The sequence below is a fragment of the Moschus berezovskii genome, chromosome X (assembly GCF_049115385.1).
Source record: "Moschus berezovskii isolate FMDL1 chromosome X, NW_MosBer_1.0, whole genome shotgun sequence".
In the NCBI taxonomy this organism is placed as follows: domain Eukaryota; kingdom Metazoa; phylum Chordata; class Mammalia; order Artiodactyla; family Moschidae; genus Moschus; species Moschus berezovskii.
Window position 1 is genome coordinate 36,575,798 of NC_142488.1, and position 13,413 is coordinate 36,589,210.

The window sequence follows — 13,413 nt, forward strand, 5'->3', positions numbered from 1 at the left end:
GGCTAAAATTCAAACAACTTACTGTGTGCACGAAGTGTTGGCCAACCCACTTTGCTGATTCACACTGGATTTCTGATCTGAGCTCAAAATAAACCTTTGTTAAGCTACTGGCTTTGAAGTTAATTTGTCATCAGAGCCCATTCAGGTTCGATTAGGAATGCAGAACCACTGTAAACCACACAGAATTTGAAATTTATCATAAGGATTAGACCTTAGGAGATTGTGGGAACTGGTGAGAACTCTATGAAATGATGTTTTCTCTACACCTGGTGATGAGCCTGGACTCCCTGTAGATAGCAGGGGTAGCTGTCAGAAAGGAAAGCTGAATGTGAAGTGGGAGAGAACAAGTGGAAACCAGAACATGCAAGGACAAAGTGGAAATTTTACCATCTCCAGCTTCAGTGATGTGGTTGACCTTCAGAAATTGGCATCATTTGTTACGCAGCTGCACATGTGTGTGGCTCAGAACTTGAAGAAGCTGAAGGAGGTCAGGTAGAAGCTGAAGAACCTGTGTGTCCAACTGACATGTGGTGCTAACAAGGTAAGCCAGCGTATCAGTGGCAATGTCCATGCTCTGCAGTATTGCCTGGCACCTTACACTAACCTGAATCTTTACCTTCTAAAATCTCTTGTGGCCAGCCAGAAACCAGCACCATACAAAGAAGGAAATTCTGAGAAACATAGTTCTGGAGTTAGCTAAGCTGATATAGTACGAAGTCAATACATGTAGCCTAACTCAATACAGACCCCAGCAGAGATGGCAACATGACACCCAGAAGAGGACTTGTCAACAGAACTTAAATAACACAACAAAATAAAACAATACAGGATCAAAATGAACATTTTATTAGCCACACCTGGCTAAGGATATTCATCAATTCTTCAGAGGAAAACAAAGGAAATTCATGTGGAAATGACTGTACACAATGTAAAGCTTTGTGATTAAGAACACAGGTTTTATAAAGTTAGAAATCCGTTTAAAAGCTGTGTGTTCTTATGCAAGTTCATTATCTTCTCTGTGACTCAAGTATACATTGAAAATTGGGAAAATAAATCTCTTCTCATAGGCATGTTGTGAAGATTAACTGACTTAATAAAAAGAAAGCACTTATAACAGCATGTGATGCAGCAGTGCTTATTAAGTGCTATTGTAATAATTACTGTATATAGTCATGCTTTAACTTTGTAATGAGATATATACATGTATGATTCTTGGTAAATTTATGGGTTGTCTTCATGAAGTTCTGAATGAAATGCTTCTTCCATGTGTTACGGTAGGTAGATACTTGGAATGGGAGTTTCTGCCTGACAGTTGTAGGCAAGACTCTGGTGTCCAGAATGGGGAAAGTCAAGTTAAGTCTCTCTTGCTAAATGCTTCCATTTTAGAAGGTATCTCTTATATACCTCATTAACATGAATTATTATCACTTCTACATATTTATATGTCTCATCAATACAAGAGTTCTGACATAGGAAAATGATATATTCATTCCATGAATGATCAGAGAGAAGGCAAAAACTGTTTAGCTTTTAAAAATCTCTTCTAAAAGCTGCCCTGTTTGTTCAGTGAAGACTTCTTCTCAGGTAAAGTCAAAGTATTTAACTAAGTGTACTGTAGCTCATCAGACTCAATTCTGGACCTGGGGTGATTTTTCACTAGAATGTGTGTACTCGTGCACATGTGCTTGCACATGCACACGTGTGTGTGTAAGACAGGTTGTTACCAAACGAGAGTTTGTATTTAGTAGATTTTCACAGCCAATTTGGTTGAATGTATTTTGCTATTTTAAAACAGCCAATACCTTTTGGGAGGAAGGCCTGGGGAGCCATGATTATGCAAGACCAAACTGGTTAAGAAAGTTTATATAAAAGCATCTCTTTTTTGTAACCTAGATGTGGCTGAGCCTTTCAAATTTCTGTTAGCCTAAAGAAAAGAAGTCTTTAACGATATATAAAATATCATGGAGTTGCATCCTAATGAATGTCATGTCTGGGGTCTTTCCAGGGTCTCCAGAGGAGTGAGCAGGGCTCTTCTCTAGTACCTGGTGGTTGTGGACAATTCCATGCCATGGTTCACAAAAGGGGTCAAATCTGTCCTCTGGTTTCTAGTGGAGCCCACAAGAAGAAATATTGCCTCAAGTTCCCGTCTACCTCTGTCCACTGTTCAACTTGAAAAAATAAATCCATACTTTAAAAAAATTTTAATTTTTAAAAAAATTAAAAACAATTATTTTTTTATTTAATGGATTTTTTAAAACCGAGGGATCATTGTGGAAAATATTTGTTTGATAACAGAAGCCTGATTTTTAGCTAAGGCACACTGCTTCCCAGAATAAATGACTATATCTTCTGCCTCTGACCCCCTGTTGTGGAAACATGATCAAGTTCTAGCCAATGGGATTTAGTAGAAGTGCAACTTTGGGAAAAGTTGTTTAAAGGAGCTGAATCAGTTGGGGGTGGGGGAGGGCTTTTTGTTTTTCTTTATTCTCTTTCCTAGACTACATATAAGTAATGGCTGGACATTGGGACATGGGTTGACCTTAAGGACAGAAGAAGCCACATGGTGAAAATGGCTGAGCAAAAGTGAGGATGATTGTAAATTACTGATGGATTTTATGGAGTTGTCATAACAATCGAAGACTGTCTACCTGTGAACTTGTCTTATGCAAGAAAATAAACCATTGCATTTTTAGCTACTATATTCAGGTCTCTATAATACATACTAGTTTCTCAATGCAATTATTGAAACAGTTAGGAAAACTTGGGTTATTTATCTCCTGGTTCAGGTCTTTGCCAGGATGGTACCCTCTGTGGATCCTCCTTCAACTTCTAATCTAGCTTTCCCACCTCAGGTTGGTGACAACTGACTAAATTCCAATGGTCACTGAATCTTCTCCTAAATGATTGCCTCATTCCTTTCTACAGAAGGAATTTAACCCCTGGGTTCCTTCAGGCATCGAGCAGTATTTCAGCTAGTAGACCTGGATACAGACCAGTTGTTAGTTCCAGAGCAGTCTCAGTTTTATGAGTGAGGATGGTCTGAGTCATCCAATTCTAATTTACACACCTCCTCAATGAAAACTGTGAAGTGGATGGCCCATTTAACTATGCCACCCATGGTATCAGTTTAGGTCCTCCAGAAAGCAACTGCCAATGTGAATTAAATGTAGAAGAGATTTATTGGGGGTACCACCTGTAAAGGATAAAGGGAAGAGGATGAAAACCCACAGATTTGCCAGACAGAGGTGATGAATTTGGTTTGTAACAGAGGGGGAAATCTTCCCAGCTTTGCTACTCCAAGGCTGAGGTCCTAGTTTGGGGCTGATTACAGTCAGATATTTAATGGGGAGATCCTAAAATCAGTGAACCACAGCAGTGCTGAGATAAGTCCACACCAACACATGGACTGCTAAACTAAAAATATGGGGGAGATCCAAAAGATCCTGGGGAAAAGTAAAAGCCAAGGCAAATACAAGAACTGGCTGCAAGTTGGAATGCATTCCTTAACCATGCACAGTTCAATCGGCAGAGGGTAGAAGTCTGACGAGCACAACTGTTTGAACACAACTTCTGCCAAATTAACTGGCTAACCAACTGAGCTATTTAGACATATGGGCAACCTTAAGGAAGTTGGGCTAAAATGTAAAACTAATTAAAAATCTGAATAGAGACATCAGCAGGTAGATGCTGAGTGAGGTGACATGATGGGGTTTGGAGGTAGGTGAAACAGATTCTATGGTTTAAGTTCAGACAACTAATTAAGCATCAAACAAACAACTATACAAACAAAACTTTCAGAAAAATAAAACAATCAAGTTATTAGAACTATTCTATAAAATATTATAAAAAATGTCCACTTTTAAACCAAAAATTACTGAACAAAGAAACTGAAAAATGTACCCCAAAATCAGGAAAAAGTAGTCAATAGAAATCAACTCTGAGTAGAGCTAAATATTAGATTTAGCAGATAATGTCTTCAGAGTAGGTATTATAAATTTGTTCAAGTACATAAAGAAAACTATGTTTAATGAAGTAAAAGAAAATATGTTAAAAATGAGTCAATAAACAGAGAATCTCAATAGAGAAATAAAAATCATAAAAAAGGACCAAATGAAAATTCTAGAGTTGAAAAGTATAATAACTGAAATAAAAAATTTAACGAAGGTTTTTAAATATCAGAAGGTGTTAAAAATATTTAACAAAGAGTTTAAAACTTGTTTTAAGTTCCATTTTTTAAAGGCAGTTAGGATAAATTACTAGTCTTTTCCTACTAAAACAATTTCTAAAAGTCAGAAAATTATTTTCAAATATTGCTTATGTTTCTATTTCCTCTTTTTCTGGGAACTTTTGAGGTGATTAATAACTAATTGTTGAAATATTAAAACAATTTTCCAACTACCCTGAGCCTTACACAAATATAAGAAGAAATTTTCCTGCAGTAGTTTCTGAGAGGTCAGATTTTTGCCCCAAGACTTAGAGCATTTGGTAGGCTATTTTATCATTGATAAAACCATTTGTATTATTTTCAGAAACGGGCACAGCAGGTAGTTGCTCAAAGGAAAATGTACTGTGCTTGTATTACACAACCAAACTCCTTAAGTTTCTTCAGCTATGCTTAAATCCAAATGGTTCAGGGGAAGGGAGGTCCATGTTTTTTTGTGTTATTTGGTTTTCCATTTCTCTTTTAACTATGGCTATTTCAATCCCTTCAAGGCCTCTTTTTACTGCCTATAGTTTACAAAATGTCACATTTCTTCCAACTTCTCAATTTTCTCTTTTATGACCATTCCCCTTAGTATTAGATACCAATCCTGACAAAAACTAGGCCTCTTTTTGAGAATTCAAAATCTACAGAATTGGGAACTTTAGGGGAAAAGCGACATATAGGCTTGCAAATCAAACACCCACTGCCTAATTGACACCGATTTTATCAGTTTACATATACTTCTTATTCCTTTTTTTTTATTGCTTCTCCCACACACTCTCTGAACCCTGTGTCTTAATATTTCAATTCTTTATGGAAGTAAACTTTGCTGGCTTTCTAAATAAAAATCCTGCCACTGTGAAGTCATAACCCTATGACAGAGTTCTGACACTGACCTCATGCTGAAGACTCTGTGGTGTGGTCTTTTGGAGTACTTTCTCTTCTGACCCTTGAAAATACTTACTTTGATATATTTGTGGCTGGAGTAATCTCTTTATTAATGATTGTGAAAGATGGCCCAAATACCATGCAATTATGTTACTCTATTCAGCTTTGCGGGAAGGAGGCATAAAATCCCTTGTAAGCCATCTCTTCTTGGAAACAAAACTTGCTTTCAAATCAATGCAAATGCAGTCTGTTACAAACACAGGAAACAGACAAAATGTATTGATTATTTCATTTCTTTGTTGTTTAGGCCCTTATACAAAAATAGGGGATAAACTCCTATTTCAGTAGATCATAGATATTTTCTACTTTTCTATTTCTTCCTCTTTCTACCTCTTCCCACATGTACAAATGCTGTTGCCATCACTACCACACAAGCCAAAGAATCACTTTCCTAGCATTTTTCTTAATGAAAAATGGGATAAGGTTACATTCCACATGTACATTCTTCTTGGAGTACCTCTGTGATGTTCATCTCACTGACCACATCCTATTTATCATATGTGCTAAGACATACAGTACACGTGTTGTGGATATAGAAAAGTTTTATATACTCTAATAATGAATGTGTAATAAGTGAATTTTTCTCAAGTCCCTATGATGGCACGGGAAGTAGGAGGGAGGAAACACATCTGTGTGGATCTTCACTGAATACACTGGAGAAGAACAGAGGTGATAAACAAAACCTAGAGGACAAAACCATTCACTAGGGTACAAGGGACACAATCAGGGGCGTTGTCAGCAGGTCCTTGTGATCAAAAGCAATAATAGGGTGAGAAATAGGGTAGGAGGCCTCCAAAGCCCAAATTAAACTTTTATGTGTTTTCCAGTATTCTTAGTAACACACAACTATGCTTTGGAAACTTGGCTTTTTATGCTGTTGGCAACATCTTAGTAATGAGTTTTAAATTATAAAAATTATAAAGTATTCCATAGTCCTTCATTCTTTGTGAAAATACATGGCTATGCCCTCCATTGGCACATAGATTAAGTATATTCCATTGTGTAGAGCCCTTGTTTTCCTAGGCTCACAATTAGCCAACATTTTTCAGTTTCCCTTAAAGAAAGTTGGGCCCACGCCATTGAATGCCAGTGGTATCTGGGCCTAAGTGATATATACAATTTCCAGGCCCGGAGGATGGCAAGACTCCAAGGGAATACTAAAGCCACCAAATGATAAGAGACAAGGTTCCTGAAATACTGTGTGGAACAAGGTCATCTACACACCGCTGGTGTATTTTGACATGACCAAGAAATAAACACTCAGTGTTAACTCAGATTTGGAGAGTCTTTGTTACAGAAGTTCAACTACCTAGACTAATACAACTAGGATCTTTCAGAGAAAACGATGTGGAATTTTCTTCTAATTATTATAGTAGTTTGACTATGAGAGATAACATTCTGAAGTTTTACAACAATTTATGAGTTCAAATAAATTATTCTCCACTAGATGTTAGATCATAATTACCTTGGAAACTATTTTAAAGAGATATAACCAGTCCTAGCCTTGACCTAGTGAATCAGAACCAGGTAGATCACAGGCAGTCACATTTGAAAAACTTCCCTGTGTTTTACATATACCCTTGGCTGAGAACTACTACTCTAAGATAACCTAAATTTTACCTTTAGATCAAAAGTTAGATTTTCAAGTCTCATTATTTAAGGTCCGAAAACACCCTCTTCCAACAACACAAGAGATGACTCTACACATGGACATCACCAGATGGTCAACACCGAAATCAGATTGATTATATTCTTTGCAGCCAAAGATGGAAAAGCTCCATACAGTCAGCAAAAACAAGACCGGGAGCTGACTGTGGCTCAGATCATGAACTCCTTATTGCCATATTCAGACTTAAATTGAAGAAAATAGGGAAAACCACTAGACCATTCAGATATGACCTAAATCAAATCCCTTATGATTATACAGTGGAAGTGAGAAATAGATTTAAGGGACTAGATCTGATAGATAGCATGCCTGATGAACTATGGACGGAGGTTCCTGATATTGTACAGGAGACAGGGATGAAGACCATCCCCATGGAAAAGAAATGAAAAAGAGCAAAATGGCTGTTTGGGGTGGCCTTACAAATAGCTGTGAAAAGAAGAGAAGTGAAAAACAAAGGAGAAAAGGAAAGAAATAAGCATCTGAATGCAGAGTTCCAAAGAATAGCAAGGAGAGGTAAGAAAGTCTTCCTCAGGGATCAATGAAAGAAATAGAGGAAAACAACAGAATGGGAAAGAACAGAGATCTCTTCAAGAAAATTAGAGATATCAAGGGAACATTTCATGCAAAGTTGGGCTCGATAAAGGACAGAAATGGTATGGACCTAACAGAAGCAGGAGATAAGAAGAAGTGGCAAGAATACACAGGAGAACTATACAAAAAAGAGTTTCACAACCCAGATAATCACGATGTTGTGATCACTCACCTAGAGCCAGACATCCTGGAATGTGAAGTCAAGTGGGCCGTAGGAAGCATCACTACGAACAAAGCTAGTGGAGGTGATGGAATTCCAATTGAGCTACTTCAAATCCTGAAAGATGATGCTTTGAAAGTGCTGCACTCAATATGCCAGCAAATTTGGAAAACTCAGCAGTGGCCACAGGACTGGAAAAGGTCAGTTTTCATTCCAATCCCAAAGAAAGGCAATGCCAAAGAATGCTCAAACTACCGCACAATTGTACTCATCTCACATGCTAGTAAAGTCATGCTCAAAATTCTCCAAGCCATGCTTTAGCAATACGTGAACCTTGAACTTCCAGATGTTCAAGCTGGTTTTAGAAAAGGCAGAGATCAAATTGCCAACATCCTCTGGATCATCAAAAAAGCAAGAGAGTTCCAGTAAAACATCTATTTCTGCTTTATCGACTATGCCAAAGCCTTTGACTGTGTGGATCACAAAAAACTGTGGAAAATTCTGAAAGAGATGGGAATACCAGACCACCTGACCTGCCTCTTGAGAAACATATATGCAGGTCAGGAAGCAACAGTTAGACCTGGACATGGAACAACAGACTGGTTCCAAATAGGAAAAGGAGTACGTCAAGGCTGTATATTGTCACCCTGCTTATTTAACTTCTATGCAGAGTACATCATGAGAAATGCTGGGCTAGAGGAAGCACAAGCTGGAATTAAGATTGCCGGGAGAAATATCAATAACCTCAGATATGCAGATGATACCACCCTTAGGGCAGAAAGTGAAGAAGAACTAAAAGGCCTCTTGATGAAAGTGAAGGAGGAGACTGAAAAAGTTGGCTTAAAGCTCAACATTCAGAAAACTAAGATCATGGCATCTGGTCCCATCACTTCATGGGAAATAGATGCGGAAACACTGGAAACAGTGTCAGACTTTATTCTTCTGGGCTCCAAAATCACTGCAGATGGTGATTGCAGCCATGAAATTAACAGACGCTTACTCCTTGGAAGGAAAGTTATGACCAACCTAGACAGCATATTAAAAAGCAGAGACATTACTTTGTCTACCAGGGTCCGTCTAGTCAAGGCTATGGTTTTTCCAGTGGTCATGTATGGATCGGAGAAGGCAATGGCAAGCCACTCCAGTACTCTTGCCTAGAAAATCCCATGGATGGAGGAGCCTGGTAGGCTTCAGTCCGTGGGGTCGCTAAGGGTTGGACACGACTGAGCGACTTCACTTTCACTTTTCACTTTCACACATTGGAGAAGGAAATGGCAACCCACTCCTGTGTTCTTGCCTGGAGAATCCCAGGGTCGGGGGAGCCTGGTGGGCTTCCGTCTGTGGGGTCACACAGAGTCGGACACGACTGAAGTGACTTAGCAGCAGCAGCAGCATGTATGGATGTGAGAGTTGGACTGTGAAGAAAGCTGATCGCCGAAGAATTGATGCTTTTGAACTGTGGTGTTGGAGAAGACTCTTGTGAGTCCCTTGAACTGCAAGGAGCTCCAACCAGTCCATCCTAAAGTAGATCAGTCCTGGGTGTTCATTGGAAGGACTGATGCTAAAGCTGAAACTCCAATACTTTGGCCACCTGATGCGGAGAGCTGACTCACTGGAAAAGACTCTGATGTTGCGAGGGATTGGGGGTAGGAGGAGAAGGGGACGACAGAAGATGAGATTGCTGGATGGCATCACCAACTCGATGGACATGAAAGTTTGGGTGAACTCTGGGAGTTGGCGATGGACAGGGAGGCCTGGTGTGCTGCGATTCATGGGGTCGCAAAGAGTCGGACACTACTAAGCAACTGAACTGAACTGAATTTATTTGACTGAATTAGGTTTTTTAAAAAGTCTATTTGATGTTACTGTAAAAAGTCAATATAATAAAATTGACCTTTATTGGGTGTACAGTTTTTATAATGTATAGTTTTAGGCAATACCACCAAAATCAAGATATAGAATGTTTCCATCACTCCAAAAACACTGCTTCCTACTATCACTCTGTAGTCATGCTCTTCTCCTACTACAACCCACTGCAATCTCCCAAGGTCAGCGGAAGGAAGAAAATAATATAGATTACAGAGGGAATAAAACAGATAAAAAGCAATAGAAAAGATCAATAAACCCAAAAGCTGTATTTTTCTGAAGAGATAAAACCAACAAACCTCTAGGCAGGCTTATCAAAAAGCAAAGAAGGAGGATTCAAACAAACAAAATAATAACTGAAAGAGGAGAAATAACAATACCACAGAAATAAAAAAAATCATAAAAGAATACTATTAACTTATGCCAATAAATTGGACAATCTAGAAGAAATGAAAAAATTTCTAGAAATATACAGCCTGCTAAAACTGAGTCAAGAAGAAACAGATAATTTGAACAGGCTGATCACTAGAAGTAAAATAGAAACTATAATAAAAAAAAAAAAACTCTCTGAAAACAAGAGTCCAGGAACAGATGGATACACTGTGAAATCCCACCAAACATACAAACTTATACTTGCTTCTTAAACTATTCCAAAAGATTGAAGAAAGAAAAATTTCAAATTCATTCTATGAAGCCATCACCCTGATACCAAAACTAGACAAGGACACTACAAAAAAAGAAAATTACAGGGCAATACCTTGATAAATACTGATGCAAAAATATTAAACAAAATATTAGTAAACCAAATCCAATAATATATAAAAAGTATCATACACCATGATCAAGTTGGATTCAATCCAGGGTCACAAGGACGGTTCAAGACATGCAAATTAATCAACGTGATATAACACAGAAACAAGAGAAAAGAACCACATGATCATCTCAATAGATACAGAAAAGGCATCTGGTAAAATTCAACAACCATTTGTGACAAAAACTTTCACCAAAGTGGTAGAGGGAACATAGCTGAATATAATAGAAGGCATTTACAACAAACCCACAGCCAACATAATACTCAACAGTGAAAAGCTGAAAGCCTTCCTGCTAAATTCAGGAATAAGACAAGGATGCTCACTCTCACTACTTCTATTCAACAGAGTAATGGAAGTCCTAGCCACAGTAATCAGACAAGAAAAAAAAAAGGTATCCAAATTGGAAGGCAAAAGGTAAAACTATTACTATTTGCAGATGACATGGTACTCTATATAGAGAATCATAAAGACTCCATATAAAAACTATTAGAACTAGGGAATTCCTTGGTGGTGCAGTGGTTAAGACTTGGTGCTTTCACTGCAGTGGCCCAGGTTCAATCTCTGGTCAGGGAACTAAGATCTTGCAAGCTGTGTGGCATAGCCAAAAAAACCAAAAACACAAACAAAGAACAAACCTAAAAATCTATTAGAACTAAGAAATTAATTCAGCAAGGTAGCAGAATCCAAGATTAATATCCAGAAATCAGTTACATCTCCTTACACTAACAAATAAATGTCAGAAAAAGCAAGTTAAAAAAAAGTCAAAAAATACATAGGAATAAATTTAATCAAGGAGGGGGAAGACCTATATGCTGAAAACTATAAAATATTGATGAAGGAAACTGAAGATGATTAAGAGAAATGGAAATATATCCCATGTTTTGGATTGAAATAATTAATGTTGTTAAAATGGCAACACTACCCAAAGCAATCTACAGATTTAATGCAGATTCTATTTCACTGCTGTACAATAGAAATTAGCCCTATATTACAAATCAACTATACTTCAATTAAAGGAAAAAGTGCATCACATACTCTGCTGGAATTCCATCACCTCCACTAGCTATACTGGAAGCAGTGCTTCCTAAGGCCCACTTGACTTCACACTCCAGAATGTCTGGCTCTGAGTGAGAGACTATACCATTGTGGCTGCTGCTGCTGCTGCTAAGTCGCTTCAGTCGTGTCCGACTCTGTGAGACCCCATAGACGGCAGCCCACCAGGCTCCCCCATCCCTGGGATTCTCCAGGCAAGAACACTGGAGTGGGTTGACCATCGTGGCTAGCCACATCATTAAGATCTTTTTAGTATAGTTCTTCTGTATATTCTTTCCATCAAGAAGATCAATAAAGTTAGTGGAGGTGATGGAATTCCAGCAGAGCTATTTAAAATCAAAAGATGATGCTATTTTATTATGTGATGCATTCAATATGTCAGCAAATTTGGAAAACTCAGCAGTGGCCAGAAGACTGGAAAGTCAATCCTCATCCCAATTTCCAAGAAGTGCAGTACTAAAGAATATTCAAACCACCGGACAATTGCACTCATCTCCCATGCTAGTAAGGTTATGCTCAAAATCCTCCAAGCTAGGCTTTAGCATTACATGAACTGAGAACTTCCAGATGATCAAGCTGGGTTTAGACATAGCAGAGGAACCAGAGATCAAATTGCCAATATTCTCTGGATCATAGAGAAATCAAGGAATTCCAGAAAAACTTCTACCTATGTGTCATTGACTATTCTAAAAAGTCTTTGACTGTGTGGATCATAACAAACTGTGGAAAACACTCAGAGATATGGGAATACCAGACCATCTTACCTGTCTTCTGAGAAACCTGTATGCAGGTCAAGAAGCAACAGTTAGAACCCTGAATGGAACAACTGACTGGTTCAGGATTGAGAGAGGAGAACAACAAGCCTATTTATAGTCATCCTGTTTATTTAACTTATATTCAGAGCACATCATGCGAAATGCCAGGCTGGCTGAGTTACAAGCTGGAATCAAGATCGCCAGGAGAAATAATAACCTCAGATATGTGGATAATACCACTCTAATGGCAGAAAGCTAAGAGGAACTAAAGAGCCTCTTGATGAAGGTGGAGGAGAGTGAAAAAGCCAGCTTAAAATTCAATATTAAAAAAAAAAAAACTAAGATCATGGCATCTGGTCTCATCACTTCATGGCAAAAGAAGGGGGAAAGGTGGAAGTAGTGACAGATTTCACTCTTCCCAGGCTCAAAAATCACTGTGGATGGTGACTGCAGATATGAAATTAGAAGACAGTTGCTTCTTGACAGGAAAACTATGACAAACCTAGACAGTGTGTTAAAAAGCTATGACAAACCTAGACAGTGTGTTAAAAAGCAAAGACATCACTTTGCTGACAAAGGTCCATATAGCCAAGGCTATGGTCATCCCAGTGGTCACGTACAGTTGTGAGAGCTGGACTGGAAAGAAGGCAGAGCACCAAAGAAGTGATGCCTTCAAACTGTGGTGCTAGAGAAGACTCCTCAAAGTCCCTTAGGAGGAGATCAAACAAGTCAATCTTAAGGGAAATCAACCCTGAATACTCATTGGAAGGACTGATGCTGAAACTGAAGGCCAAGTATTTTGGTCATCTGATGCGAACAGCTGACTCACTGGAAAAGTCTCTGATGCTGGGAAAGATTGAGGGCAGAAGAAGAAGAGGGAATCAGAGGATGAGATGGCTGGATGGCATCACCAATGCAATGGATAGGAACTTAGGCAAACTTCAGGAGATGGTGAGAGACAGGGAGGCCTGGCGTGCTGCAATCCATGGGATTGCAAAGAGTTGGACATGACTGGGCAACTGAACAACAACAACAATGGAGATATATACTCAGCCGTAAAAAATAATGAAAGATACCACTGCAGCAACATGGACGAACCTAAAAGAATATCACACTAAAATGAAGTCAGACAGAGAAAGACAAACACTACATGGGGGGCTCAGAGGTAAAGAATCCGCCTTCTGATGCCTGCCACTGCAGGAGACACAGGTTTGATCCCTGGGTCAGGAAGATCCCCTGGAGAAGGAAATGGCAACCCACTCCAGTATTCTTGCCTAGAAAATCCCACGGACAGAGGAGCCTGGTGGGCTACAGTCCATGGGGTTACATAGTCGGACACAACTTAGTGACTAAACAAT

The 13,413-nt window shown here is 38.7% G+C and overlaps 1 protein-coding gene across 1 annotated transcript in view; it reads right to left on the reverse strand.

Annotated features, from left to right (window-relative positions):
- Positions 1-4,318: 4,318 nt before the first annotated feature.
- Positions 4,319-13,413, reverse strand: part of RPGR (retinitis pigmentosa GTPase regulator) — a 73,425-nt gene continuing 64,330 nt past the window's right edge. The window contains exon 18 of the mRNA XM_088833714.1: positions 4,319-5,339. Within this exon, the coding sequence (XP_088689840.1) occupies positions 5,319-5,339 (21 nt within the window). The 3' untranslated portion in view covers positions 4,319-5,318. The remainder of the gene's footprint in view (positions 5,340-13,413) is intronic.